This window comes from Lithobates pipiens, unplaced genomic scaffold (genome assembly GCF_037356315.1).
Source record: "Lithobates pipiens isolate NorthernLeopardFrog02 unplaced genomic scaffold, aLitPip1_a1.2 Scaffold_17, whole genome shotgun sequence".
In the NCBI taxonomy this organism is placed as follows: Eukaryota; Metazoa; Chordata; class Amphibia; order Anura; family Ranidae; genus Lithobates; species Lithobates pipiens.
The window spans coordinates 17,702,046-17,729,016 of record NW_027507755.1 but is presented as its reverse complement, the minus strand read 5'-3'; the positions used below and the strand labels follow the sequence as shown (position 1 = coordinate 17,729,016).

Here is a 26,971-nt window from a genome sequence, read left to right as displayed (position 1 = left end):
TGATAGCCAGCACAGACTGGCATCACTAATGGGCACTGATTGCTGCCAGTGGTGGGCACTCATTGCTGGCAATGATTTGTGGCACTGGTGCCGCTATTGTAATGATACTACTGATGATCAGTGCCCTGATTACATGTGTAGATATCTCTTGTGAGGAGATGCCGCTGATCGGCTCTCCTTGCCACACAGTCTGTCAGTGTGAGGTGAGGAGCACCGATTACCGGATCTCCGTGCTTACATGTGACCAGCTGTGATTGGACACAGCCGATCACATGGTTAAAGAGCCGCAAACGACACCACGATGCGCGCCCCTGCAGGCGTGCGAGAGCAGCCATTCTGGGACGCCATCATTTGACGGCATCCCAGAACGAGAGGAGAGCCGTACCGCCCAGCCGTCATTTGATGGTGGGCGGGCTACAACTAGTTAAAGAGGAAGTAAACCTTGATGGGTTTTTCTTCCTTTCACCTCCCCTGCAAAGTAAAGGCATAATGTGCTAGTATGCATAGCACATTATGTGACAGCTACCTGCAAACGAAGCCTGCGCTGTCCCCGCTGCATGGCCGCATCCATCTTCACCAGTCTTCCTTCCAAGGCCGCGGGCTCCGGCTGTGTGACTGGCCGGAGCCGCGTGGTGTCACTCCCGTGCATGCGTGTGGGAGATGTTGGTCATAGCACTGACTCCTGAAGAAACAGCACGGGCGGCCGAAAAGAGCATAGAAAAGAAAAAGCCTGGAAAGGTGGAGGAAAGTTGGAGAGAACCTGGGTTTATGGAAGGAGCATGGGTATGTCCTCTATCATGCCGTGTGGGTAGGGTTGCCACCTTTTCTTCCTGTACGGTTTAGGAAATATTCACTTTACATGGAGCCACTGACGTCAGCGGTGCATGCGCTGTGAAGGCCTGGCTGAAGGTTTTTTTTTTGTGTGTTTTTTTTTTTCCATGTGTCGGTATACAATAGGGTTGCCACCTGTCCGGGATCACCCGGACAGTTCGGGTTTGAAATCATGCATGACTGTCTGAAACCCGGACAAATTATTCACACTGGACTATGACTTCCCAGCAGGGTTTCCGGCTGCAGTTGTCCAAGCCGGAAGTGTCTGTTACACTCTCTCTCACACTGCCAGGCACTAACACTCCCCTCACACACAGATGGGAGAGGAGAAAGGGCTCCTCTTCCTCCTGCCCCTACCCCTCGGTGTCTGCCCACACTCCAATCCCCGCGCTGTGCCTCAGAAAAGGAAAATGGGGACCGGAAACGTGAAGCCCAGCAGCCTCAGATACATGGATTCAGATGTAAAGGGGGACTCTTGTGATTTACTTTTATATGATTAGAAATGTTATTTAATCACAAAGTATATATATAGTTTATACAAAAAATAATAATTTGCAGTGCACTAGACATGGGCGCCGTCAAAAAATGTGTTTTGTTTTGTTTCATTCCGTACAAAAAAATATTAGTATTTCTTAATTCGTGTACGAAATTCAATTCGGATTTGTATGAAATACGAATTTTCGTTAGATTCGTAAACTTTTTGTTAAAATAAAGAAAGTTTGTTATGATGAATTTATCATTATGAGGGGCTCCCACCATCCCTGTGCTGTGCTGACTTCCTCAGAGACTCTTTACCGAGATCGGTGTTGCCGGTGCCCGAGGGCACGCAATGGCTTAATATCCTGAGGACGTCATAGGAAGCCCAGTCAAGATAGTGAAAGCACTTTGCCACCGTCATTCTGCTATATGGCGGGCGGCGAGTGGTTAAAGCGAAACCTTCAGTCATTTTTTCATCTTTCCATCTATTAAACCTTCTGCCCTTGTTGTTTTAACTTTGGATAATAAAAAAAAAATTCTACCAGTAAATACCTTATGCAGCCCACTTCATGTTTCATGTCTGGTCATTAGCCTAGGCTTATGACATCATGCAGAGCTCTCTCTCCCACTCTACTGAAAGTTTGCCAGGAAGGGAGGGGAGATGAATCATAAGAGGGCCAATGAGAGCTGCAGGGCTGCAGAGCTGGATGTGTGCCGCCGTGCCTCTGTGTGTCTGTGTAAATCCAGGAAGTGATCAGGCAGAAGCTTCAGCTGCCCACAGTTAAGATGGATCCAGCCAGACTCCGTGGAGGGAGATTTCTGCAACATATTTGGCAGAATACAGAATCACAGTATATATAAAATAATATGCAAAGTGGTTGGAGGGAAGCTTCAGAATGGCAAAGATGGTTTTTATTACAAATTATATGAGCAGACTGCAGTTCCTCTTTAAGTTTAACTTCATCCTTTAAGGGTTAACCCCCCCCCCCCTTCTCTTAAAGAGGAAGTAAACCCTGATGAGTTTACTTCCTCTTTCATTCCCTGCAAAGGTAAAATATAATTGACTACTATGCATCGCATAGTAGTCCATTATGTGTCACTTACCTGACACAGGAGCCAGCGATGTCACCGCTGTCCCCTGTAGTCCGGCGCATCCATCTTCTCGGTGGGTCTCGCCGCTCCGCCGCTGTCATTCGGCGAAGCCGCGATGACGTCACTCCCGCGCATGCGTACGGGAGCCGTTGACGGCGGCGCGTGTCTTTCTGCAAATATCTCCTAAACCGTGTAGGTTTAGGAGATATTGCTTGGACCTACAGGTAAGCCTTAATCTAGGCTTACCTGTAGGTCAAAGTGTGTTGTAAGGGTTTACAACCACTTTAACCACTTCAATACAGGGCATTTTCACCCTCTTCTGGCCAATTTTTCAGCTTTCAATGTTGTCACACTTTGAATGACAATTGCGCGGTCATGCAAAGTTGTACCCAAATTAATAAGATTTTGATAGTTTTTTTTCCCCCACAAATAGAGATTTCTTTTGGTGGTATTTGATCACCTCTGTGTTTTTTATTTTTTGCACTATGAACCAAAAAAACTGCGACAATTTTTTAAAAAACACAATATTTATTACTTTTTGCTGTATTAATTGTAGCAGCCATAACCCTTGGTAAGGTGGCCTTAACTTTTGGGCTTACCGGTTACCTCCACTTGGCTTGTTCTTCCAAGTCTAGGAGTTAGTACCCAACAACTCTGGACGCTGACACCATAAAAGTCCTTTAGAAAGGTTTTTATTTGCAGGGGTAACATCCAACAAACACAGTCTTGTATAGGAACAGAGGGCAAGGGTGAAGAAACTCAGGCACCTTGAACTTCTAATCATCAGAAAGTCTCTAGTACCACCCAGAGAGTAGCCACTCGCAGCTGGGCGCTTCAAGGCTGAACAAATCTCTAGTCAGAAATTATGGCAGTCAGTACTTTGATCCAGAACTTGTGAAATCTCTGACCTTGAATAATTGGTAACAGAAAGTGAACAAGAACCTTTTCCTCAGTACCTGGAACATTCTCAGTCTCCTTGGCAGTACTGGAAAAGCATGGATTCATTAGTGTCCAGGGGCGGACTGACCATTCAGCCACTCGGGCACTGCCCAGGGGCCCCATCAGGGTTGCCAGCCTCAGTAAAACCAGGGAAAGTATGTAAAAATCTGTGTTTTTTTTTTTACATCTGTCTCTGCAATGTCCCTTACCGACATCCTTTTGGTCTAAAAAGCCAGAGATTATAGCTGCCCCACCTCTCCAGTACCTTCTCAGCCAATAGAAACATGTCTGTGTATACTGTGTGATTGTATACTGTGTGTGTGTGTTTGTGTATACTGTGTGTCCCATAATCTCTGATTGCCTGGGGGCCCCATAATCTCCTATTGCCCGGGGGCCCATGAGTTGTCAGTCCGCCCCTTTTAGTGTCCTTCACAACCCAGCAACCACGCACTTCTCAGGATGCCAGCTTGTTGGCCCTCCTCCGAAGAGTCCTCCCCAATAACCGTATATTGATTGGTTTGCGTACAAGTTATAGCGTCTACAAAATAGGGGATAGATTAGTCGTTTTTATTATGAATTTTTTTTTTAACCACTAATGGCGGCGATCTGTGATTTTTATCCTGACTGTGACATTGTGGCGGACAGATTGGACACTTTTGACACTATTTTGGGACCATCTGACATTTATAAAGCGATCGGTGCTATAAAAAAATGCACTGATTACTGTATAAATGTGACTGTCAGGTAAGGGGTTAACACTAGGGGGTGATCAAGGGGTTAAGTGTGCCCTAGGGAGTGATTCTAACTGTGGGGGGAGGGGACTGATGAGGGGAGGAGACCGATCGGTGTTCCTCTGTACAAGGAACATACAATCAGTTCTCCTCTCCCCTGACAGGACATGGATCTGTGTGTTTACACACACAGATCCATGTCCCGGCTCTGTTAGCGGGCAATCGCGGGTGCCAGGCGGACATTGCGGCCGCTAGGCACGCGCATTGGGTCCCCAGTGATGCGGCGAGTGTGCGCTCTCCAGAATGCCAGGAAGCAAAGGATGTCATATGACGCCCACCGGGAGGGAGGAAGGGTTCCTGCCCCTGTCATTTTACTATACGGCGCTAGGTAACTGGTTAAAGAGACTATGACCCACAATTCAACCACTAAAGTGACTCTTGCTTTCAATTCAATATCTAGTGACCCTTCTCTCTAACTTTAACTGTGCCAACCGGCCTGCAGGTGTCCGTCTTCCCGGGCACAGGCGCACAAATATGTGCACACAGATACCAACGTATACGTGTGTTAGTCGTTAACAGTGGCACCAAATGGCCTATATAAGTGCAGCAGTTGCACTAGTACATTGCTGTCTGATGTGCAGCTTTACCTGTGTACCCGCTCCTGTAATCTGTGCTTGATTCCTGTGTTTGACCCAGCTTATCCTGTCCACGCTTGCACTCCACTTGTCCTGACCTCGGCTTTTTATCTCTGCTCATATGCCTGATGTCCTATTGCCAATATCTGCCTGCTGTTTATGCTTATACCTGACCGTCCGTGGCTGACCTGGCTTGTCTGACTCTGCATCCCGTCATCCATCTGTCCTGCTCTGCATTGTGCCTGGTGATACTGGTCCTCCATCTGCTGTGAGCTGCCACCCTTCCTGCATCTGCTACCAGCTGCTGCATACCTAGTCTGGGATCTGGCTATCCAGCCCAATTCTGGTGACGCACCTGCCACGCACCTCTGCAACTAACCGCAAGATCTTACAGGCACTCTTACCTTACCGCGCTCATTGTCGCATCATCAATAGTCATTGAGCCGGAGCTGTACGAGATGTCTCCCTCTACACATCCGGCTCTGCTCCAACGTACACGACAGTACCCTTCACTAGACATGTGCGATTTGTTTCGTACAGAGACTGCACAGGCAGTGGGGATTAGCGACCGACCCCCCCTCCTGAACTGTACCAGGCCGCATGCCCTGAACATGGGGGGGGTGAGTGCTTTGGGGAAGGGGGGCGCTTTGTGGCCCCCCCACCCCAAAGCACCTTGCCCCCATGTTGAAGAGGACAAGGGCCTCTTCCCGACAACCCTGGCCGTTGGTTGTATGGGTCTGTGGGCGGGGGCTTATCGGAATCCGGGATCCCCTTTAATAAGAGGACCCCTAGATCCCAGCCTCCCACATTGTACCCCTACCCATTCACCTGGGGGAAAAAGTGTCAATAAAAAAACACACTACACAGGTTTTTAAAGTAGTTTATTAGGCAGCTCCGGGGGTCTTCTTCCGACTTCTTCACGCTTTCCGGTTCTTCTCGCCGGGCTCCTCCGCTATCTTCTGCTCTTTTGCCAGCGGTGGCCTGGCTTTCTCCTTCATCGTCGCCGTCTTCTTCTTCTTCCCCCCTCTTCTGTTCTTCCGATGTTGACACGACACTCTCTCCCGCTGTAATGCCATGGACACGGTGCGTGGTGACTTTTATAGGCATAAGGGGATCCTGACCCTGCCCCTTATGACATCACAGTCCCAGGGCATGGTGGGACTGTGACATCATAAGGGGCAGATTCACTGGGTGACATCACCTGGTGACCCCGCCCCTTATGCCTATATACAGCGGGAGAGAGCGTTGTGTCAACATCGGAAGAACAGAAGAAGGAAGAAGAAGAAGATGGTGATGGCGAAGGAGAAAGCTGGGCCACCACTAGAAAAAGAGCGGCAAAAGAGCAGAAGATAGAGGAGGAGCCCGGCGAGAAGAACCGAAAAGCGCGGAGAAGTCGGAAAAAGACCCCCGAAGTCGGAAGACCCCCGGAGCTGCATAATAAACTACTTTAAAATCCTGTGTAGTGTGTTTTTTTAATTACACTTTTTCCCCCAGGTGAATGGGTAGGGGTATGATGTACCCCATACTCATTCACATAGGGTGGGGGGGCTGGGATCTGGGGGCCCCCTTATTAAAGGGGGCTTCCGGATTCCGATAAGCCCCCCCGCCCGCAGACCCCGACAACCAACGGCCAGGGTTGTAGGGAAGAAGCCCTTGTCCTCATCAACATGGGGACAAGGTGCTTTGGGATGGGGGGGCCGCAGGGTGCCCCCCTTCCCCAAAGCACCAACCTCCCCATGTTGAAGGCATGCGGCCTGGTACGGTTCAGGAGGGAGTGGCCTAAAATCCATACCAGGCGATGGGGCTCGCAAGGTGTCCATCTTGCCGATGAAAGTGGCGAGACTGACTTCCTTCTCTAGTCCTGTCGTACCTGGAGTCACGTTCAAAATCAACGGCCTTTGGTCCGTGTGTGCGCAAGTCCGGCGGATTGTCCGCCGGACCAAGTCTGCCGAAAAGTCAGATCGTGTATACGCGGCATAAGAGATTTGGTAGTGTAGGAGTATACTTGTCAAGTGCCGGTGTAGGTGATGGGAACATCTGGGAACTCTCTAAAATTGGTGAGATTGGGGCAGGACAAGTAATACACTTTCATGTATTACTTCTGTGTTGTATTGAACTGCATTAGATTGTTATTGTTTTACAGTATGCTGGCTTCTAGTGGTGGTTTGGGGCCAACTTGCTTACTACTGTATGGTGATTTTGGTATCTTCCTATATCCAAAGTATAAACAGAAAATTCAGTGCTACTACCCATACAACACATAGATACCAGAGCTCCCAGGTGCCCGATCCACAGTCGCAGGCTGAGTAGAGTAATGAGTAGAGTAATTTGGAAAAAATGATCCGCACTCCAGTTGTTGCTCTTAAAATGTCTTCATTTTATTGAATAGCTACAGTGAACAAACGCAGATTAAGTCAGTTGACGCGTTTCAGCCTATATGACCTTAGTCATAACCACCTATTTTTTCCTATATACACCCCTCCTGTTTAGTGCTACTTAATTTTGTCCTAGTTAGATGCTCCGCATTTCTTCCATGTTGCTTCAGTCAGTGTCAGTTATTAACAGAGACAGTGCTTGGCAAAGTCATTGTACTTCAAAAGTCTGGAAAATATCCTCTATACTGCAATTAGCAGAAGTAAAATTACAATGAATTTTAATTCTGTCTCACTGAAAAGTTAAGTTTGTCTGTGGATGGTGCCAAGTCAGCAGGTGACCATACTGTCCAGACATACTGGGTCTAACGGGATATGTCAATACACAAAGCTATAGAAACAGAACACTGAGGATACTTGTGCCTGGAATCAAGACACCCTTTGTACTTTGATTAGCACACTGAGCACAGAATTGGTCAAGACAAGGGGAAAAGAGGCTTAACAGCTCAGTCAGAGGTGGCTACTTCTCATGTCCCATTGCCTGTGGTAATGGGTACCTGGATCCACTGTTCCAGGAGATCCACAAGCAGTTGAGGATAGAATGGCAGCAACAGGAAAGCTGCAGAAGGAGACAGCACAGCCTGCACCCTTTCTCAACTCCTCCCTGTGCTGACTTGCTGCTCCCTGCTCCTAGATGACAGAAGTAGTGAGGGTGGCGCAATCACTCCTGTCAGTCTATACTGGGGGAGCTGTATGAAAACTATTAGCCTGGCAATCTGATTAGCCAGAGTCTCTAGGCCAGTGGTTCTCAACTCCTGTCGTCAGGACCCACTAACAGGCCAGATTTTATGTATTACCTTGAGGAGATGCAGACTAGAATACTGCAATCACTGAGCAGTAAATGATATCACCTGTGATGTATTTCAGTTATCTTGTCCCGTTAGTGGGCCCTGGGGACAGGAGTTCAGAACCACTGGCCTGGGGGGGGGGGGGGGGGGAGAGAGATTTATTCCACACACACACACTATATATATATATATATATATACATATATATATATATATATATATATATATATACACACATACACACACACCCAGTGCCTTGAAAAAAGTATTCATACCCCTTGAAAAATGACCACATTTTGTCGTGTTACAGCCAAAAACTTAAATGTATTTTATTGGGATTTTATGTGATAGACCACCACAAAGTGGCACATAATTGTGAAGTGGAAGGAAAATGATAAATCGTTTTCAAAATTGTTTTACAAATATGTGAACAGTGTGGCGTTCATTTTCAGCCCCTTTTACTCTGATACCCCTAACTAAAATCTAGTGGAACCAGTTGCCTTGAGAAGTCACCCAATTAGTATATAGAGCCCATCTGTGTGTAATTTAACCACTTGCCAAGCGCTGCACACCGATATATACGTCAGCACAATGGCAACGGTGGGCAAATGGGGGTACCTGTACGTCCCCTTTTAATTGGCGGGGTTAGCCACATACAGTGTGACCGTGCCCGTAGATGCAAACTTTTGCTCAAACCAATCAATTTACGCTTATTGTGATTTTTTTTTTCTTACCAAAAATTTATAGGCCTAAACTGAAGAAAAAAAATGTTTTTATATATTTTTGGGGGATATTTATTATAGCAAAAAGTAAAAAAATATTTTTTTTTTTCAAAATTAACTCTTTTTTGTTTATAGCACAAAAATTCAAAATTGCAGAGGTGATCAAATACCACCAAAAGAAAGCTCTATTTCTGGGGGAAAAAGGACCTCAATTTTGTTTAGAGGCAAAGTCGCACGACTGCACAATTGTTAAAGCCATGCAGTGCCGAATTGCAAAAAGTGCTCTGGCCGCATGGACGTTAAAGTTAGTTAGATAGCCGTTAGTTTTAGCGGCAAACCCTTTGCAATTATATATATATATATATATATATATATATATATATATATATATATATATATAAATAAATATAATATATTTAACATTCTCTTTAGTTGCAGACTGTGTCCATGTGTTTGCCCTCCAAGACATGGGGGGTCTATGGAAGGTGCAGGACTTTGTTTCCTGACGCCCCCCAGTGGTGATCTGATCCTTGTAGGGGGAGCTCCCATCTCTTCACTCTTTCTTAGTTCGCCGGACTTTCTTCAGTTTGCCATTCGTTCGGCTCCAGACATCGGCGCTGACTCGATCTTGTTTGGTGACAGCGCTGAAATCAAAGCTCTTGAGCTGCGGAAGGACAGACAGTATGTAGGACCTGTGGGGGGGGAGGGGGGGTTGTACATTAGAGGAGGTATAAACGGAAATATACAGTGATGGGCAAAGGGTTTGGAAACTTGGGAAAAAATTGAAGTAAAGATGCTTTCAAAAATAGCACACTGAATAGAATTTATTTTTTAATTAACAAGCTAGTGCATAAATTGAAAAAAAAATCTAAATCAGATAAATATTTGTGGGGGGCCATGCTTTGCCTTTAAAACAGCTTTTGACTATCCCAGGTAGACTTGCACACAGCTTTTTAAGGCGCTTGGTCTGTAGGCTGTATTGTGAATCTTGGAGAACTAAGCACAGTTCTTCTATAGATTTGGATCTCATTTCTGCATGTAATCCCAGACAGATTCAATGATGGTAAGATCAGAGTTCTGAGGGGGGGGGGGGGGGTCACATCATTTCTTCCAGAGATCGGGGCTCTGTGGGGGCCATACCACCTCTTCCAGAGATCAGGGTTCTGGGGGGGGGGGGGGAATACCATTTTCCAGAGATCAGGGTTCTGTGGGGACATACCCTCTCTTCCAGAGATCAGGGCTCTGGGGTGGGGTGGAGTGGGGGGGGGGGAGTATACCATTTCTCCCAGAGATAGGGGTTCTGTGGGAACATGCATCTCTTCCAGAGATCAGGGCTCTATGGAGGCCCTACCATCTCTTCCAGTCAATGATCAGAGCTTGGGGGGGGGGGGGGGCATAACATCTCCTGCAGAGATCAGGGCTCTGTGGGGCCCATAATATCATTTCCAGAGATCAGGGTTTTGTGGAGACCATACCATACATTCCGGAGATTAGGGCTGTGTGAAGTGGGGGCTTTGCATACTATCTCTTCCACAGATCAAGGCTCTGCGGGGACCATAACATTTCCTCCAGAGATCAGGGCTCTGTGGGGGGCCATAACATTTCTTCCAGAGATCAAGGCTCTGTCGGGGGCTATACCATCTCTTCATAGATCAGGGCTCTGTAGGGGGCCAGACCTTCTCTTCCAGAGATCAGGGCTCTATGGAGGCCCTACCCTCTCTTCCAGAGAGTGTCAGGGCTCTGGGGGGTGAGGGAGCATACTATCTCTCTCAATGATCAGAGTTTGGGGGGGGGGCATAACATCTCCTCCAGAGATCAGGGCTCTGTGGGGGCCATAATATAATTTCCAGAGATCAGGGTTTTGTGGAGAGCATACCATACATTCTGGAGATCAGGGCTGTGTGAGGTGGGGGCTTTGCATACTATCTCTTCCACAGATCAGGGCTCTGTAGAGGCCATAATATTTCCTCCAGAGATCAAGGCTCTGTTGGGGGCTATACCATCTCTTCATAGATCAGGGCTCTGTAGGGGGCCAGACCTTCTCTTCCAGAGATCAGGGCTCTGGGGGCCGACCATACTATCTCTTCCAGAGATCAGGACCCTGTGGAGGCCATACCATCTCCTCCAGGATTCCTTGTCCCACTGAAGACTTAGGTTTGTATGTTTGGGGGTCATTGTCCTGCTGTAGAACTTGGGATCAGATGCCTCTTTAAATGCATAATAGATAAAAATCTGGCCGTACTTTTCAGCATTGAGGAGACAATGAACTCTGACTATATCCCCAAATCTATTCACAGAAACTTGTAAGGAACCTTTGCCACTTCTGACCGGACGTCTTCACACTGTAGATGGGTTCACCAGGGTCCCAATGGTGTCTGTCTGGTCTGAGCTAATGGTACCAATGGATTCTGATTGTGAAAACAAGTCAGAACCCTACTTGGCAGACACCAGTGGGACCCCAATACACCCATATCTACAGTCGGGAGAAGTCTGTTCAGAAGTTGGAGGATGTCCAATGGTACCGTCAGCTAAGACATGGCAGACACCAAGGGGACCCTGGTACATACAAACAAACCAAAAACCTTGCGAGCAACCAAAGATCTGCTCTATAGCATCAGCTGCAGGCACGTCCCACATAATGGGTGTAATAAATTAATTCAATGAATGGGCTGCACTTCTATTAAAACTCTGTGTTAAGTGTGAAATCCCAAACCAATTAAATAAATGACTCCAAAATTTATATATACAAACACACACACACACACACAAAACAGTAATCTACTTAATTCACAGTGACCATGCAATGATAACATTGTGTGAAGTAACAAATAGGTTTGTGCAGTCCTTTAATATATAAACAAAAGTCCAATTCATTGTTGTTGTGCTGAAAATCACCAATCCTCCATGTGCTTCATTTAAATTGCTCAAAATTATGCAGCTAGTGACAACACCCAACTCGTGCTCCCCTTTGGGTGTATTCTCACCTTAAGGTCAGTGACCTCACAATTAAGTTTGGTCAATACTCGCTTCTTATGCCGCGTACACACGACCAGACTTTTCGATGGATTGGGTCCGACGGTCTTCCCGACAGACTTTTTCGGCGGAGGTCCGACGGACTTTCTGAATGAACAGACTTGGCCACACATGAATGGACTAAGTCCGTTCGAAAGTCTGTTAGTTTTGAACGTAATGACGTAAGACGGTACTAAACAAGGAAGTACAATAGCCAGTAGCCAATAGCTGCCCTTGCGTCGTATTTGGTCTGTCGAACTAGCACACAGACGAATGTTTTTCACGATTTTTAGTTTGTCGGACTTGAGTCCGTTGGATAGGATTTGAAACATGTTCTATTTCTAGGTCCGTCTGACTATTTTTTATAAAAAAAATGGTTGGACTAGCCCACACACAATCTGGTTATCCGACGGACTGATCCCAGCGGACCTAGTCTGCCGGAAAGTCCGGCCTTGTGTACGCGGCATTAGTCCCATTTGGACTAAAATGTAAAGATACCCTCATTCCCTTCCTCTCCTTCCAAGTGCTGCTGCTTCTCACCATACGATCCATGTGTATGTAAAAACAAATGATCTCCAATAGTGCTTATAACTTTTTAGAATCCAAATAATCTTTATTAAAGTGCAAAACGATTACTCACATTTTCAGGATGCTTGGAGCGCACTACTGTGACATCGCTAAGTAAAACTGTAAATTTCCCCCTGAAGAAGCTATGTGTCCCTATGGCGTAATGCATAGGGGAGGGGCACAAAGAAGACGGTATGGCAAGCGTTACCAGCGAGAGGATTCATACACCAGCAGCTTGCGTCAAGGAGATAACGTACTGTATATTTCTACTTAGAAATGTCAAAATGGTGGTGTGCTCTAAGCACCCTGAAAATGTGAGTAATCACTTTGCACTTTAACAAAGATTATTTGGATTTTAAAAAGTTATAAGCATTATTGGAGTTCATTTGTTTTTACACACACACGGATGGTATGGTGAGAAGTAGCGGCACATGGAAGGAGAGGAAGGTAATGAGGACATCTTTACATTTTAGTCCAGATGGGACTAAGAAGCGAGTATTGACCAAACTTAATTGTGAGGTCACTGGCGTTTAGGTGAGAATACACCCAAAGGGGAGCACGAGTTGGAGGATTGGTGATTGTCAGCATAACAAGAAATTGGACCTTTGTTTATATAGTAAGGACTGCACAATCCTATTTATGTTACTTCACACAGTGTTATCATCGCATGGCCACTGTGAATTAAGTAGATCACTGTTGTATGTATGAATTTTGAAGTCCTTTATTTAATTGATTTGGTATATTACACGGTTAACTCAGAGATTAATAGAAGTGTGACCCATTCATTGAATGTACCCTGGTACATACACCCTGCCTAAAAACGTCCACTCCCTCACACCGATACCCACACATTAAGAATTTTGATATTTGCATAACTCCTCCCAAGATCCAGGAGTTCGGCACTTTGTGGGTTGTTAATTGATAAAGGAAAATTTTTAATTCATTATATTTCAAAGTGTCCTCACTTAACAGCATTTTATTTTTATAAGTGCCTAAAAACTTAGCACAGCACCGTGAACAAAATAATACTTATTCCAGCTTCCCCTATATGTGACCTGTGCGTTTCTTCATACTACACCCTGGCTGAATTGCCCTTGTTTGTGGCAAGTTTCCTTTTATTGTAAAATCTACTTTCCTTGTGTGTCACAGGGTCATCATGAACATGGGGGGGCTCACCTGTACCCCTTTTCTGCCTCGATAGGGTTCCCATGCAGTGTCAGGCTCTTCAGGTTGGGCAGGGCCGCAAGTTTATCCACTTCTGTCAGCTGACGAATACTGTTGCCATGGAGATTCAGTACAGAAAGATGACGGTATGTAGTCAGGACCTGTCCAACAAGAACCCTCAAAATCACCATCAGTATGTAAGGAACCTTCTTCTTCCCACTGATCACCAATGTTAGCAGAATTCGTCCCACTGATCACCAATGTAAGGAACCTTCTTCTTCCCACTGATCACCAATGTAAGGGACCTTCTTCCCACTGACCACCAATGTAAGGGACCTTCTTTCCACTGACCACCAATGTAAGGGACATTCTTCCCACTGATCACCAATGTTAGCAGAATTCGTCCCACTGATCACCAATGTAAGGAACCTTCTTCTTCCCACTGATCACCAATGTAAGGGACATTCTTCCCACTGATCACCAATGTAAGGGACCTACTTCCCACTGATCAACAATGTAAGGGACATTCTTCCCACTGATCACCAATGTAAGGAGCATTCTTCCCACTGATCACCAATGTAAGGAGCATTCTTCCCACTGATCACCAATGTAATGCCCCGTACACACGTTCCGATTATCGTAAGACCGATCGTTCACATTTTGTTGTATACAACTAAGATTGAATACAACAGTGCAAAATGTGTGTAAGGCCGCGTACACACGCGCGGACTGTTGGCCCAACCTTGTCCGCTGAACAGTGTTTGGGCGGACAGTCCGCTCGTGTGTGGGGCTTCAGCGGACAGTTTCAGCGGACAGTTGGCCGAACAAGGTCTTACGGAAATTCCGAAAAACTGTCCGCTGAAACAAGGTTTCAGCGGACTGTTCGCTCGTGTGTAGGCTTGTTCGGCCAACTAAGTCTCGCGCATGCTCAGAAAGGATTTCCACGTCGGAAGGTTGCATTGCAGTGTATAGGACGTCGTATTTTGCGTCCCGTCGTACGTGCCGTTCACGTCATCGCGCACGGTTTCAGCAAACTGTTCGTTCGTCGTGTGTGGCCATGTCCGTCCATGCTAAGTTTGAGCGGACTGTTCGCTCAAACTGTTGGACGGACAAAGTTGGGCCAACAGTCCGCGCGTGTGTACGCGGCCTAAGACTTTTGTCGTACGATTCTGGAAAAATCTTCCGTCGTGCGTAGCTACGTATTTTAAATGATGTCAAAAACGTGTGACCTGTGTGTCCTTCTGGTTTATTTTCATGTTTCCGATCATGCGTGGTGTTTGTCTAATGACTTTTATCGGACGCATACTGTACTGACTACACGACTGTCGTACGATGGGCTGTCATCCGACCAAAGTTTTCCTGTTTGTTCCTTCGGATTTAGTTGGACGGACTGTCGTGATCGGCTGTCGAAAGCTGCGTACTAACGATCAGATTATCGAACGATCTGTCCGAAAGCGACTTTTGTGGTCCGATAATCGGAACGTGTGTATGGGGCATAAGGAGCATTCTTCCCACTGATCACCAATGTAAGGAGCATTCTTCCCACTGATCACCAATGTAAGGAGCATTCTTCCCACTGATCACCAATGTAAGGAGCATTCTTCCCACTGATCACCAATGTAAGGGACAGTCTTCCCCACTGATCACCAATGTAAGGAGCATTCTTCCCACTGATCACCAATGTAAGGAGCATCCTTCCTACTGATCACCAATGTAAGGGGGCATTCTTCCTACTGATCACCAATGTAAGGGACATTCTTCCCCACTGATCACCAATGTAAGGGACATTTTTCCCCACTGATCACCAATGCAAGGGACATTCTTCCCACTGATCACCAATGTAAGGAACATTCTTCCCACTGATCACCAATGTAAGGAGCATTCTTCCCACTGATCACCAATGTAAGGGACAGTCTTCCCCACTGATCACCAATGTAAGGAACATTCTTCCCCACTCATCGCCAATGTAAGGAGCATTCTTCCCCATTCATCACCAATGTAAGGAGCATTCTTCCCACTCATCACCAATGTAAGGAACATCCTTCCCACTGATCACCAATCTAAGGAGCATCCTTCCCACTGATCACCAATGTAAGGGACATTCTTCCCCACTGATCACCAATGTAAGGAACATTCTTCCCACTGATCACCAATGTAAGGAGCATTCTTCCCACTGATCACCAATGTAAGGAGCATCCTTCCTACTGATCACCAATGTAAGGGGGCATTCTTCCTACTGATCACCAATGTAAGGGACATTCTTCCCCACTGATCACCAATGTAAGGGACATTCTTCTCCACTGATCACCAATGTAAGGGACATTTTTCCCCACTGATCACCAATGCAAGGGACATTCTTCCCACTGATCACCAATGTAAGGAACATTCTTCCCACTGATCACCAATGTAAGGGACATTTTTCCCCACTGATCACCAATTTAAGGGACATTCTTCCCCACTGATCACCAATGTAAGGAACATTCTTCCCACTGATCACCAATGTAAGGAGCATTCTTCCCACTGATCACCAATGTAAGGGACAGTCTTCCCCACTGATCACCAATGTAAGGGACATTCTTCCCACTGATCACCAATGCAAGGAGCATTCTTCCCACTGATCACCAATGTAAGGGACATTCTTCCCCATTGATCACCAATGTAAGGAGCATTCTTCCCACTGATCACCAACGTAAGGAGCATTCTTCTTCACTCATCACCAATGTAAGGAGCATTCTTCCCCATTCATCACCAATGTAAGGAGCATTCTTCCCCACTCATCACCAATGTAAGGAGCATCCTTCCCACTGATCACCAATGTAAGGAGCATCCTTCCCACTGATCACCAATGTAAGGGACATTCTTCCCCACTGATCACCAATGTAAGGAACATTCTTCCCACTGATCACCAATGTAAGGGACATTCTTCCCACTGATCACCAATGTAAGGGACCTACTTCCCACTGATCAACAATGTAAGGGACATTCTTCCCACTGATCACCAATGTAAGGAGCATTCTTCCCACTGATCACCAATGTAAGGAGCATTCTTCCCACTGATCACCAATGTAATGCCCCGTACACACGTTCTGATTATCGTAAGACCGATCGTTCACATTTTGTTGTATACAACTAAGATTGAATACAACAGTGCAAAATGTGTGTAAGACTTTTGTCGTACGATTCTGGAAAAATCTTCCGTCGTGCGTAGCTACGTATTTTAAATGATGTCAAAAACGTGTGACCTGTGTGTCCTTCTGGTTTATTTTCATGTTTCCGATCATGCGTGGTGTTTGTCTAATGACTTTTATCGGACGCATACTGTACTGACTACACGACTGTCGTACGATGGGCTGTCATCCGACCAAAGTTTTCCTGTTTGTTCCTTCGGATTTAGTTGGACGGACTGTCGTGATCGGCTGTCGAAAGCTGCGTACTAACGATCAGATTATCGAACGATCTGTCCGAAAGCGACTTTTGTGGTCCGATAATCGGAACGTGTGTACGGGGCATAAGGAGCATTCTTCCCACTGATCACCAATGTAAGGAGCATTCTTCCCACTGATCACCAATGTAAGGAGCATTCTTCCCACTGATCACCAATGTAAGGAGCATTCTTCCCACTGATCACCAATGTAAGGGACAGTCTTCCCCACTGATCACCAATGTAAGGAACATTCTTCCCCACTCATCGCCAATGTAAGGAGCATTCTTCCCCATTCATCACCAATGTAAGGAGCATTCTTCCCACTCATCACCAATGTAAGGAACATCCTTCCCACTGATCACCAATCTAAGGAGCATCCTTCCCACTGATCACCAATGTAAGGGACATTCTTCCCCACTGATCACCAATGTAAGGAACATTCTTCCCACTGATCACCAATGTAAGGAGCATTCTTCCCACTGATCACCAATGTAAGGGACAGTCTTCCCCACTGATCACCAATGTAAGGAGCATTCTTCCCACTGATCACCAATGTAAGGAGCATCCTTCCTACTGATCACCAATGTAAGGGGGCATTCTTCCTACTGATCACCAATGTAAGGGACATTCTTCCCCACTGATCACCAATGTAAGGGACATTCTTCCCCACTGATCACCAATGTAAGGGACATTTTTCCCCACTGATCACCAATGCAAGGGACATTCTTCCCACTGATCACCAATGTAAGGAACATTCTTCCCACTGATCACCAATGTAAGGGACATTTTTCCCCACTGATCACCAATGTAAGGGACATTCTTCCCCACTGATCACCAATGTAAGGAACATTCTTCCCACTGATCACCAATGTAAGGAGCATTCTTCCCACTGATCACCAATGTAAGGGACAGTCTTCCCCACTGATCACCAATGTAAGGGACATTCTTTCCCACTGATCACCAATGCAAGGAGCATTCTTCCCACTGATCACCAATGTAAGGGACATTCTTCCCACTGATCACCAATGCAAGGAGCATTCTTCCCACTGATCACCAATGTAAGGGACATTCTTCCCCATTGATCACCAATGTAAGGAGCATTCTTCTTCACTCATCACCAATGTAAGGAGCATTCTTCCCCATTCATCACCAATGTAAGGAGCATTCTTCCCCACTCATCACCAATGTAAGGAGCATCCTTCCCACTGATCACCAATGTAAGGAGCATCCTTCCCACTGATCACCAATGTAAGGAGCATCCTTCCCACTGATCACCAATGTAAGGGACATTCTTCCCCACTGATCACCAATGTAAGGAACATTCTTCCCACTGATCACCAATGTAAGGGACATTCTTCCCACTGATCACCAATGTAAGGGACATTCTTCCCACTGATCACCAATGTAAGGAGCATTCTTCCCCATTCATCACCAATGTAAGGAGCATTCTTCCCACTGATCACCAATGTAAGGGACATTCTTCCCCACTGATCACCAATGTAAGGGACATTCTTCCCCACTGGTCACCAATGTAAGGAGCATTCTTCCCACTGATCACCAATGTAAGGGACAGTCTTCCCCACTGATCACCAATGTAAGGAGCATTCTTCCCCACTGATCACCAATGTAAGGGACATTCTTCCCACTGATCACCAATATAAGGAGCATCCTTCCCACTGATCATCACACTAATAATCAGTGAGCTGTATCTATAGTAATTATTAGAAGGTGTTCTTTGAGACCAGAAAGTTATTTCAAGGGTTCCTCCATGTTGAAAAACACAAGCCAAGAAATGCTGCTCTGGAGGAACCTGGTTGGGAAAGGCTGATCCAATCACAGCTGCCATAGTTTAATAAAAGAAAATGAACATTTTTGTAAAATGGATGCCAATTGAATTGCAAAAACTACTTCTAATAATAAGTTACAAAATGTTTTTTTAGGAAATATAGGGGTCATAATATTTATTTTTTTAGCATAACTTGAATTCTCCCGGAAGCTCCGACATAACTCTTGTAGAGAATACGAGATGCAAAGATGCTCAGACAATCTCACTCTGAGGAAGAGACCATTGTGGACAGCACGGGGCGCACTTACAGAGTCGATGTTGGGGAGGTCATTGAAGGAGAGGTCTACCCAGCAGAGATGGGAAGGGTCACTCAGCAGGTTGGCCACCACCTCCTTGAAGCCACGTAGGTCGGTCAGGGTGTTATTGTTCAGCCTGAGTGACTGGCTGTGCAGCTTTCCGCCTTCTCCACGTTTTAGGGGCCTCAGGCCCTCTCGGGGTTCTTCCTGTAGGACATCTGTAGGGGGCAGTACAGAGCGTCAGCATGGTCTATCCAAATTGTGTTCCATCTGCAATAAGGCCTGGACTTCAGGAATCACAATTTCCATAGAAGATAACAGACTTACCTTTCCCACTGCCCACCTCCCCCCACCCTTTACCTCCATCGATCTTCTCTACCAACTCCACCCTGTCCCTGCACACTGCCTGAACCATGCATGCAGTGGGCCTGCAGTGCTTGTCCTGTACCAGAACCTGATCCAAAGCCCAGTCCATAATGTCCCCTACTGATAATGACTCCATCATCCATCGATTCCAGACCCTGAACTCTGTCCTCTCCTGAGAACATTCCTTAATGCATTCCTAATAGTGTGTGACTGTGGGGGGGACATTAGAGTGTAAGTTCCTCTGGTACAAAGACTGATGGGACTGGTCAGTGCTCTCTGTACAGCACTGCGGTATATGTCAGAGCTATATAAATGTATAATAATACTAATAATATTGTGTGAGTGTGGGGGTACATTAGAACAGTGTTTCTCAACTCCAGTCCTCAAGGCGCCCCAACAGGTCATGTTTTCAGGCTTTCCATTATTTTGCACAGGTGATTTGATCAGTTTCACTGCCTTAGTAATTACCACAGCCATTTAATCTGAGGGAAATCCTGAAAACATGACCTGTTGGGGCACCTTGAGGACTGGAGCTTAGAGTGTAAGCTCCTCTGGTACACAGACTGATGTGCCTGGCTCAGTGTCCTCACTACAGCACTGCGGTAGATGTCAGAGCTATATAACCAACGTGACATGTTGCTGAAGACTGAAATGGTTCTATCAGTGAGGGTAAAAGCATCATGTGAGAAATGTATCTACTTACCTTCCATGGAATTAATACATTTGAAGGCGAGGTCTACGGGGGGTCCCATCACACCATCATTTTCAATTTTTTTACTCATTTCTGAAACCTGGAGAAATATAAAATGATAGGCTGTTTGTACATACCAGGGACGAAGGGACCTCAACACCACTTTGTCCCTTTTCAAGACCAAAATGGCTTCTATGCAAGATCAGGCCACTAGTGGAAACAATGGTCTGGCCGAGGAGAAAGACAATTGGAATAAGAGATGCAAAGGGGAAAGTCTTTGTGGCCTGAGGAGTTTTGGACCCTGTTCACACATTTACACTACTGCATTGACCTACATTTTAATGCACTGTGAAAGCACTGGTCAACATATGGACACACAGAAAACAATTGTTTTCTGTGTCCCATCCACATTGCAATGCTGAGGTAAAATGCTGACATGCTGCATTCCACCATACAGAAGTGCATGGCACTGTACGTTTAGTACACTTCAAATAAAGTTTGTACAAAAGGGAGCCAGGTGATGCACTGAATCACGCACTACAATACCCCCCCCCCCCCCCCAACCACAGACAGGAACAGACAGCTGACAGAGTGCCCAGGCAGCTGACCACTAAAGTGTGATCCCCAGCCTTTCTGCACTGGAAAAATGCAGGTCACCTGTAGAACATGTGTCTTATTCACACTGCAACGCACTCCGAAGGTGTGATGCAATGAGCTGAGATAAAATGCATATATGCTGCATTAGATCGCAGCACACTGGGGAGGATTGCATGTCACTGTACAGAAGCGCAATGCACTGTAAAGTGACATAAATAAAGTGTTACAAATAAAGTTTACACGAAAAAGGAAAAAAAAAGGGGGGAGCTGAAATGCACATCATACTGGCCCCGACTGCACGCTCACTGCAGCTGGAATAGACATCTGTCACACACTAAATAGCTGCAGCTTAAGCTGGCCATATATTATACAATTTTCTTACTCAATTTCCTTTAGATTTACCTTCAATTGTGTAGTACAAGGGCTTGCCTGATTGAATATAAATTGAAAATTATAGGGTTTGACCTCATAGCCCCCTGGAGTTTAGTCAGGGAGCTCCTCACAAATGTATTTGCCAAGAGTAATTACCTTGGTCCATTGATACGGATCTATTGATTTCTCCCTAAGCTTGGCCTTGTTGCGCTTTTCTCTTCTACCACTAGGTGGCCGGGTACTTGGTGGTACTAGATACGAGAAGAGCAACTCAAGGTTAGGTTATGGGTATATGGGGTATCTCAGCCAATGGGCAGGGGTTTTCTTTAATCCCTTGGCCTGCTAGAAAAACCTATATATTCGGGTAAGGCCAGGTGGTCTGTGTTCTGTGCCACCCGGACTGCCACCTTGGTGGACGTGTGTCGTCTGCCCTGGGCTGCTAGGCCGGAGATTGAGCCTATGCCGTAGGCATCTTGCTGCTAGGCTGTGCAAGGGCCTATCCAGAAGTAAGAGGCCAGCACAGGGTTAATCCAACCAAAAGTGACAGTTATGTTGGCCGGAGAACCTGTCAGTGGTCGGAGGTAGGAGGGAAGCTGTCGCCACAAAAGGGACCAATCGCCTTTACCGGGGACCACGGTGAGTAATTGAACTACCTAACGGAATCATATTCTCACCGAACAAGGCACGGTGGAGAATCAGGAAACTTCAGACGGCGATCAAGTCAGGGACCCAACCTGCAGAGGAGACGCTTGTAGAGCAGCCTTGTGTGTCAAGCCAGAGACCAAGTCGGTTAGCAGGGGTGAAGCTTGAGAAGTATCTGGAGTGCCAAATTAGGGACTCAGCAGAGAAGCAGGGGTGACGCTTGAGGGAGATACCACCGCAAACCTTGGAGGAGCTCAAGGGATTCAGAGTCAGTGAATCAGAGGGTCTAGTGAAAGAGCGGAAGCTCAGTGTTAAAGAACTACAAGAAGCCATTGTAGTGGAGCTGAAAGAAGTGATACGTTTGAGTTAGGATCTATTAAAGGATTGTTACCAAAGGAGACAGCAATCCTGCATGTGCAGAAGTGGCGCCATGCTGGGGCCTTTCCCTGCACGCCTGTTCTCCTACTGAAGTCTCTGAGTCTGCCAATTGAGTTTGAAACTATCTAAGCCCTCGTACACACGGTCGGACATTCCGACGGAAAATGTCAGATCGGACCGCGTTGTTGGATAATCCGACCGTGTGGGGGCTCCATCTGACTTTTTCCGTTGGAATGTCCGACCAACAAAGTTTGAGAGCTGGATATAAACATTTTCCGACAACATGATCCGATCAGACTTTGTCCAATCGTTTGTAGAGAATTCCGATCGGACAAAGTGCCACACATGCTCAGATCAAATTCCTAGACCAAAGCTATTGGCTACTAGCCTGAACGTAGTCCCGTTGTAACTAAATAACGTCATCACCTTACGAACGATCGGATTTTCTGACATCTTTGTCCGACCGTGTGTATGCAACACCAATTTCGGACAAAATCCGACGGATTTTGTTGTCGGAATGTCCGACCATGTGTACAAGGACTGAGTGTCCTGGCCCTAACCCTCTTCGCCCCAAAATATATAAAAATAACTGTCAAAAGAAATAAAACCTCTTTTACATCCAAGAAATGTCTGGCGCCCAATGACTTTCACCATCTTTGCACCCATTATGCCTCACAACCCACTACATATTGAAGGATGTCAGCTATCTTTGGCCTTGGAGGTTCTCATGAGACCAAACGAGGTAACGGACCTTGCTACATGTACAAGAAAATAGTATAATGTATGGCCAGCCTTAGTGTGCAGTAGCTGTCCGGGGCAGAGTGAACGAACCCTTAAAGTGGTTGTAAACCCTTACAAACCACTTTGACCTACAGGTAAGCCTAGATTAAGGCTTACCTGTAGGTCAAAGAAATATCTCCCAAACCTATACGGTTTAGGAGATATTTGCCCGAACGCGGGCACCGCTATCTACGGCGCATGCGCCGTAGACAGCGGCGCGCAGGCGCACTGAGCGGGGCATCGTCGATGACTGCAGTGCCGCGAGTCTCGGCTCCCGTGCGCATGCGTGGGAGTGCATGCGCACGGGAGCCGAGACTCGCGGCACCCGATCGTCATCGCTGCTCCGGCGAATCACAGCGCCGGAGCAGCGAGACCCACTGGGACCCACCAAGAAGATGGACGCTCGGAACTACAGGGGACAGCGGTGACTTCGCTGGCTCCTGTGTCAGGTAAGTGACACATAATGGACTACTATGCGATGCATAGTAGTCCATTATGCTTTGCCTTTACAGGGAATGAAAGAGGAAGTAAACTCATCAGGGTTTACTTCCTCTTTAATGGCTCAATGCTGGAAACAGAACTTTGCAACAGGCTGATCTTTCACTTTCAGAGTGGTGCGCACTACAAGAAAAGGAACCAAACTGTTCTCCCTTGATTTTAGAGTAATAGCGGTTGACTGCAACTCCTCCTGTGTAAGTGCATCCGACAAGGCCTGGAGATACTCAGAACCGGAGGATCTGCAGCCTATGGCTCAGAAGTTTGTAAGGTGGGCACTAAATCCAATGGAGAGAGGGCGGGAGCACACGTGTGACCTCAGCAAATTAACGTGTGCTCTGGGTCATAAAGTCTTACTTGACTGCGTGTAAGGCCCAAAGGTCAGAGAACTCAGAGGACCCGGCCTCACCTGGTGGAGCCAAGGAGGACTCCGAGGACAGGGGAGACTCGTAGCACAAGCAGCAGGACTCCAGGCTGCAGATGCCAGTACCATCAGTAGGCAGGTTACAAAAACAGCCCCGGAGCCCTTAATAGAGAGTGAGCCAGGGGCATCTGATACAGCAGGACTGCCCCCTCCGTGTCTAAACCAGACATTCTGCCAGTGGCGGCTGGTGCTCAAAATTTTTTGGGGGGCCACAAACAAACTGAAAAATTCATAAAAAAAAAAAAAATCAATTGCAGCCTCGGTGTGCCCATCAATTGCTGCCAATGTGCCCATCAAACGCAGCCACTATGCCCATCAAATGTCACCACTGTGCCCATCAATTGCCGCTACTGTGCCCATCGAACGCTGACACTGTGACCCCTCGCCAGTGAGTGGAGTCCTCCGTGCCTGATAGGCATCCAGTCACAGCGCTTGTCGTTTCAGCCATCAGGTGATGGGTAACAGACCCGAGCACCTGATTGGCAGAAAGGTGGTTCAGTGTTAGGACTGGGCACAGAGTCACATCGGCTGCTTTAAGGGATTCGTTAATTAGCTCATGTTAATTTGTGACTAGAGATGAGCTCCAGCGTGTTCACACACTCCACGTGCAGAGCCCGCCAGGAAGTCGGCGCAGCGCTGCGCTAATCACAGGCAGTGGCAGCGGGGCAATGTCTCACTGCCTGTGATTAGCGCAGCGCTGCGCCGACTTCCTGGCGGGCTCTGCACGTGGAGTGTGTGAACACGCTGGAGCTCATCCCTATTTGTGACAGGTGTATTGTTAGAGTAATATGAGCGGGGGGGGGGGGGGGGGGGCTCCTATTCTACTGTATAAAAAGACTGTATTCTGCTTTTAATAAAGAGTCCATGTCAGCAGTGAAACAAGTCTTGTCTTGTTTTGTGCTTGGGAGTGGTTGGAAAATCTGATATCTATATTCAGACTGGCAGGAAGTGGTATAAGCACTCAAGCGGAGTGAAGGGATGTAGTGTCACACCCCCCATAACAGTGTCCTTGCCCCCCCATAGCAGTGACCTCTGCCCCCCCATAGTAGTGTCCCTGTCCCCCACCATAGCAGCGTCCTCTGCCCCCGGCCATAGCAGCGTCCTCTGCCCCCGGCCATAGCAGCGTCCTCTGCCCCCGGCCATAGCAGCGTCCTCTGCCCCCGGCCATAGCAGCGTCCTCTGCCCCCGGCCATAGCAGCGTCCTCTGCCCCCGCCATAGTAGCGTCCTCTGCCCCCCGCCATAGTAGCGTCCTCTGCCCCCACCATAGTAGCGTCCTCCCCCCCCATAGTAGTGTCCTCTGCCCCCACCATAGTAGTGTCCCTGCCCCCCCTATAGTAGTGTCCTCTGCCCCTCCACCATAGTAGTGTCCTCTGCCCCTCCACCATAGTAGTGTCCTCTGCCCCCCCACCATAGTAGTGTCCTCTGCCCCCCACCATAGTAGTGTCCTCTGCCCCCCCACCATAGTAGTGTCCTATGCCCCCCACCATAGTAGTGTCCTTTGCCCCCCACGATAGTAGTGTCCTCTGCCCCCCCACCATAGCAGTGTCCTTTGCCCCCCACCATAGTAGTGTCCTTTGCCCCCCACCATAGTAGTGTCCTCTGCCCCTCCACCATAGTAGTGTCCTCTGCCCCTCCACCATAGTAGTGTCCTCTGCCCCTCCACCATAGTAGTGTCCTCTGCCCCTCCACCATAGTAGTGTCCCTGCCCCCCCCCTATAGTAGTGTCCCTGCCCTCCCATAGCAGTGACCTCTGCCCCCCCCCATAGCAGTGACCTCTGCCCCCATAGTAGTGCCCCCCCCCCATAGCAGTGACCTCTGCCCCCATAGTAGTGCCCCCCCCCATAGCAGTGACCTCTGCCCCCATAGTAGTGCCCCCCCCCATAGCAGTGACCTCTGCCCCCATAGTAGTGCCCCCCCCCCCCCCCCATAGCAGAGTCCTCTGCAGAATATTTGTTGGGATGACCCCACACACACTGCTCTGTGATGGGGAAGACTTCCCACCAATCCCATACCACCTGTGCAGCTCCGACAGTCTCATATTTCATCCCTCTTCTATGGGGACAATGACAACCATGACTGTTCACATGGACACCCATCTCTCTCTCCCCATTTATTCATTCATCCATCCATCCATCCATCCATCGATCCATCCATCCATCCATCCATAGACAGAAGGTCTGACCTGAAGAATTGTCTCCTATCAGTGACAGCGGACTGACCACAGGAGGGCTCCGGGCAGGAGAATGTTATGGGGTCTCCATAGCAACGGCACCGACCACTGACACCGAAAAGAAAGGGGGACACTTCACATTTATCCCGGATACTACATCTCCCGAATAAATAATGCAGGATGTTCTGTACTGTTCATGTGTATATCTGGGGTACAGTCATTCCCTCATATCCATCACAACGGTGTACGGGAACCCCCCGGGAAGGTTATTGGTACAGTCCTTTGCACAGCGCCCATTGGACTGCATGCTAGCCGATGGGCGGGGATAGTGAAGGAGGAGAGACTGGTAGTGCTGGTAAATGGCAAGTGCGAATCGCCGCCGAGTCCCTGCAGATCCTTACACAGTGTCTCCACATACTGCCCTATCCCTCATTCCCAGATCCCTTCTGTCATTGTCCGCTCTGCCTCTGTTAATAATACTAATTTTTACAAAACAGAAAGGTATAGCCAATCACGGTCCAGAGTCTCTCCCCGCCAACCAATCACTGCCAAGGGGCTCTCCTACTGAAAACTTAGGTCACACCCCTCCTCCTTCCCAGGTCGCTGTTTCGTCAGATTTGGAGACCCAACGGAATGTGTAACGGAAGTGATGGTTCATCGCCGCTATTTTGCTACACCCCGTATTCTTCCACAGTAAGGTTACACTGAGAAGGGGGAAAGCGGACAACTTGTTACACCCACCGGAGTTTTGCATTTTACTCTTACTTTTAAAGTGGTTGTAAACCCTTACAACCAACTTTGACCTACAGGTAAGCCTAGATTAAGGCTTACCAGTAGATCCAAGAAATATCTCCTAAATCTACATGGTTTAGGAGATATTTGGCAAAAGACAGGCACCGCTGTCTGCGCCGTAGACAGCGGTGCGCAGGCGCACTGAGCGTGCCGCAGTTAATGGTGATATGCTGCGCGTGTCGGCTCCCGTGCGCATGCGTGGGAGTGACATCATTGCGGCTCCGACGAATGACAGCGCTGGAACAGCGAGACCCACCAAGAAGATGGATGCTCCGGACTACAGGGGACATCGGTGACTTCGCTGGCTCCTGTGTCAGGTAAGTGACACATAATTGACTACTATGCGATGCATAGTAGTCCATTATGC

The 26,971-nt window shown here is 47.4% G+C and overlaps 1 protein-coding gene across 1 annotated transcript; it reads right to left on the bottom strand.

The window, feature by feature from the left end:
* Positions 1 to 8,229: 8,229 nt before the first annotated feature.
* On the bottom strand, positions 8,230 to 26,206 carry LRRC51 (leucine rich repeat containing 51). The gene is made up of 5 exons (XM_077485025.1): positions 25,825 to 26,206; positions 19,966 to 20,053; positions 18,909 to 19,114; positions 13,403 to 13,551; positions 8,230 to 9,339 (listed from the first exon to the last, which is right to left on the bottom strand). Exons 2-5 carry the CDS (start codon positions 20,042 to 20,044, stop codon positions 9,201 to 9,203), a joined length of 573 nt encoding a protein of 190 aa, XP_077341151.1. The 5' UTR covers positions 20,045 to 20,053; positions 25,825 to 26,206; the 3' UTR covers positions 8,230 to 9,200.
* Positions 26,207 to 26,971: the final 765 nt, after the last annotated feature.

Coding starts and splice junctions, on each gene's coding strand:
- LRRC51 (XM_077485025.1), bottom strand. CDS start 20,044: ATGAGTAAAAAAATTGAAAATGATGGTGTGATGGGACCCCCCGTAGAC. Junction 19,115..19,965: donor ATGTATTAATTCCATGGAAG/GTAAGTAGATAC, acceptor TGCCCCCTACAG/ATGTCCTACAGGAAGAACCC. Junction 13,552..18,908: donor ACCTCCCCAACATCGACTCT/GTAAGTGCGCCC, acceptor CTTGTTGGACAG/GTCCTGACTACATACCGTCA.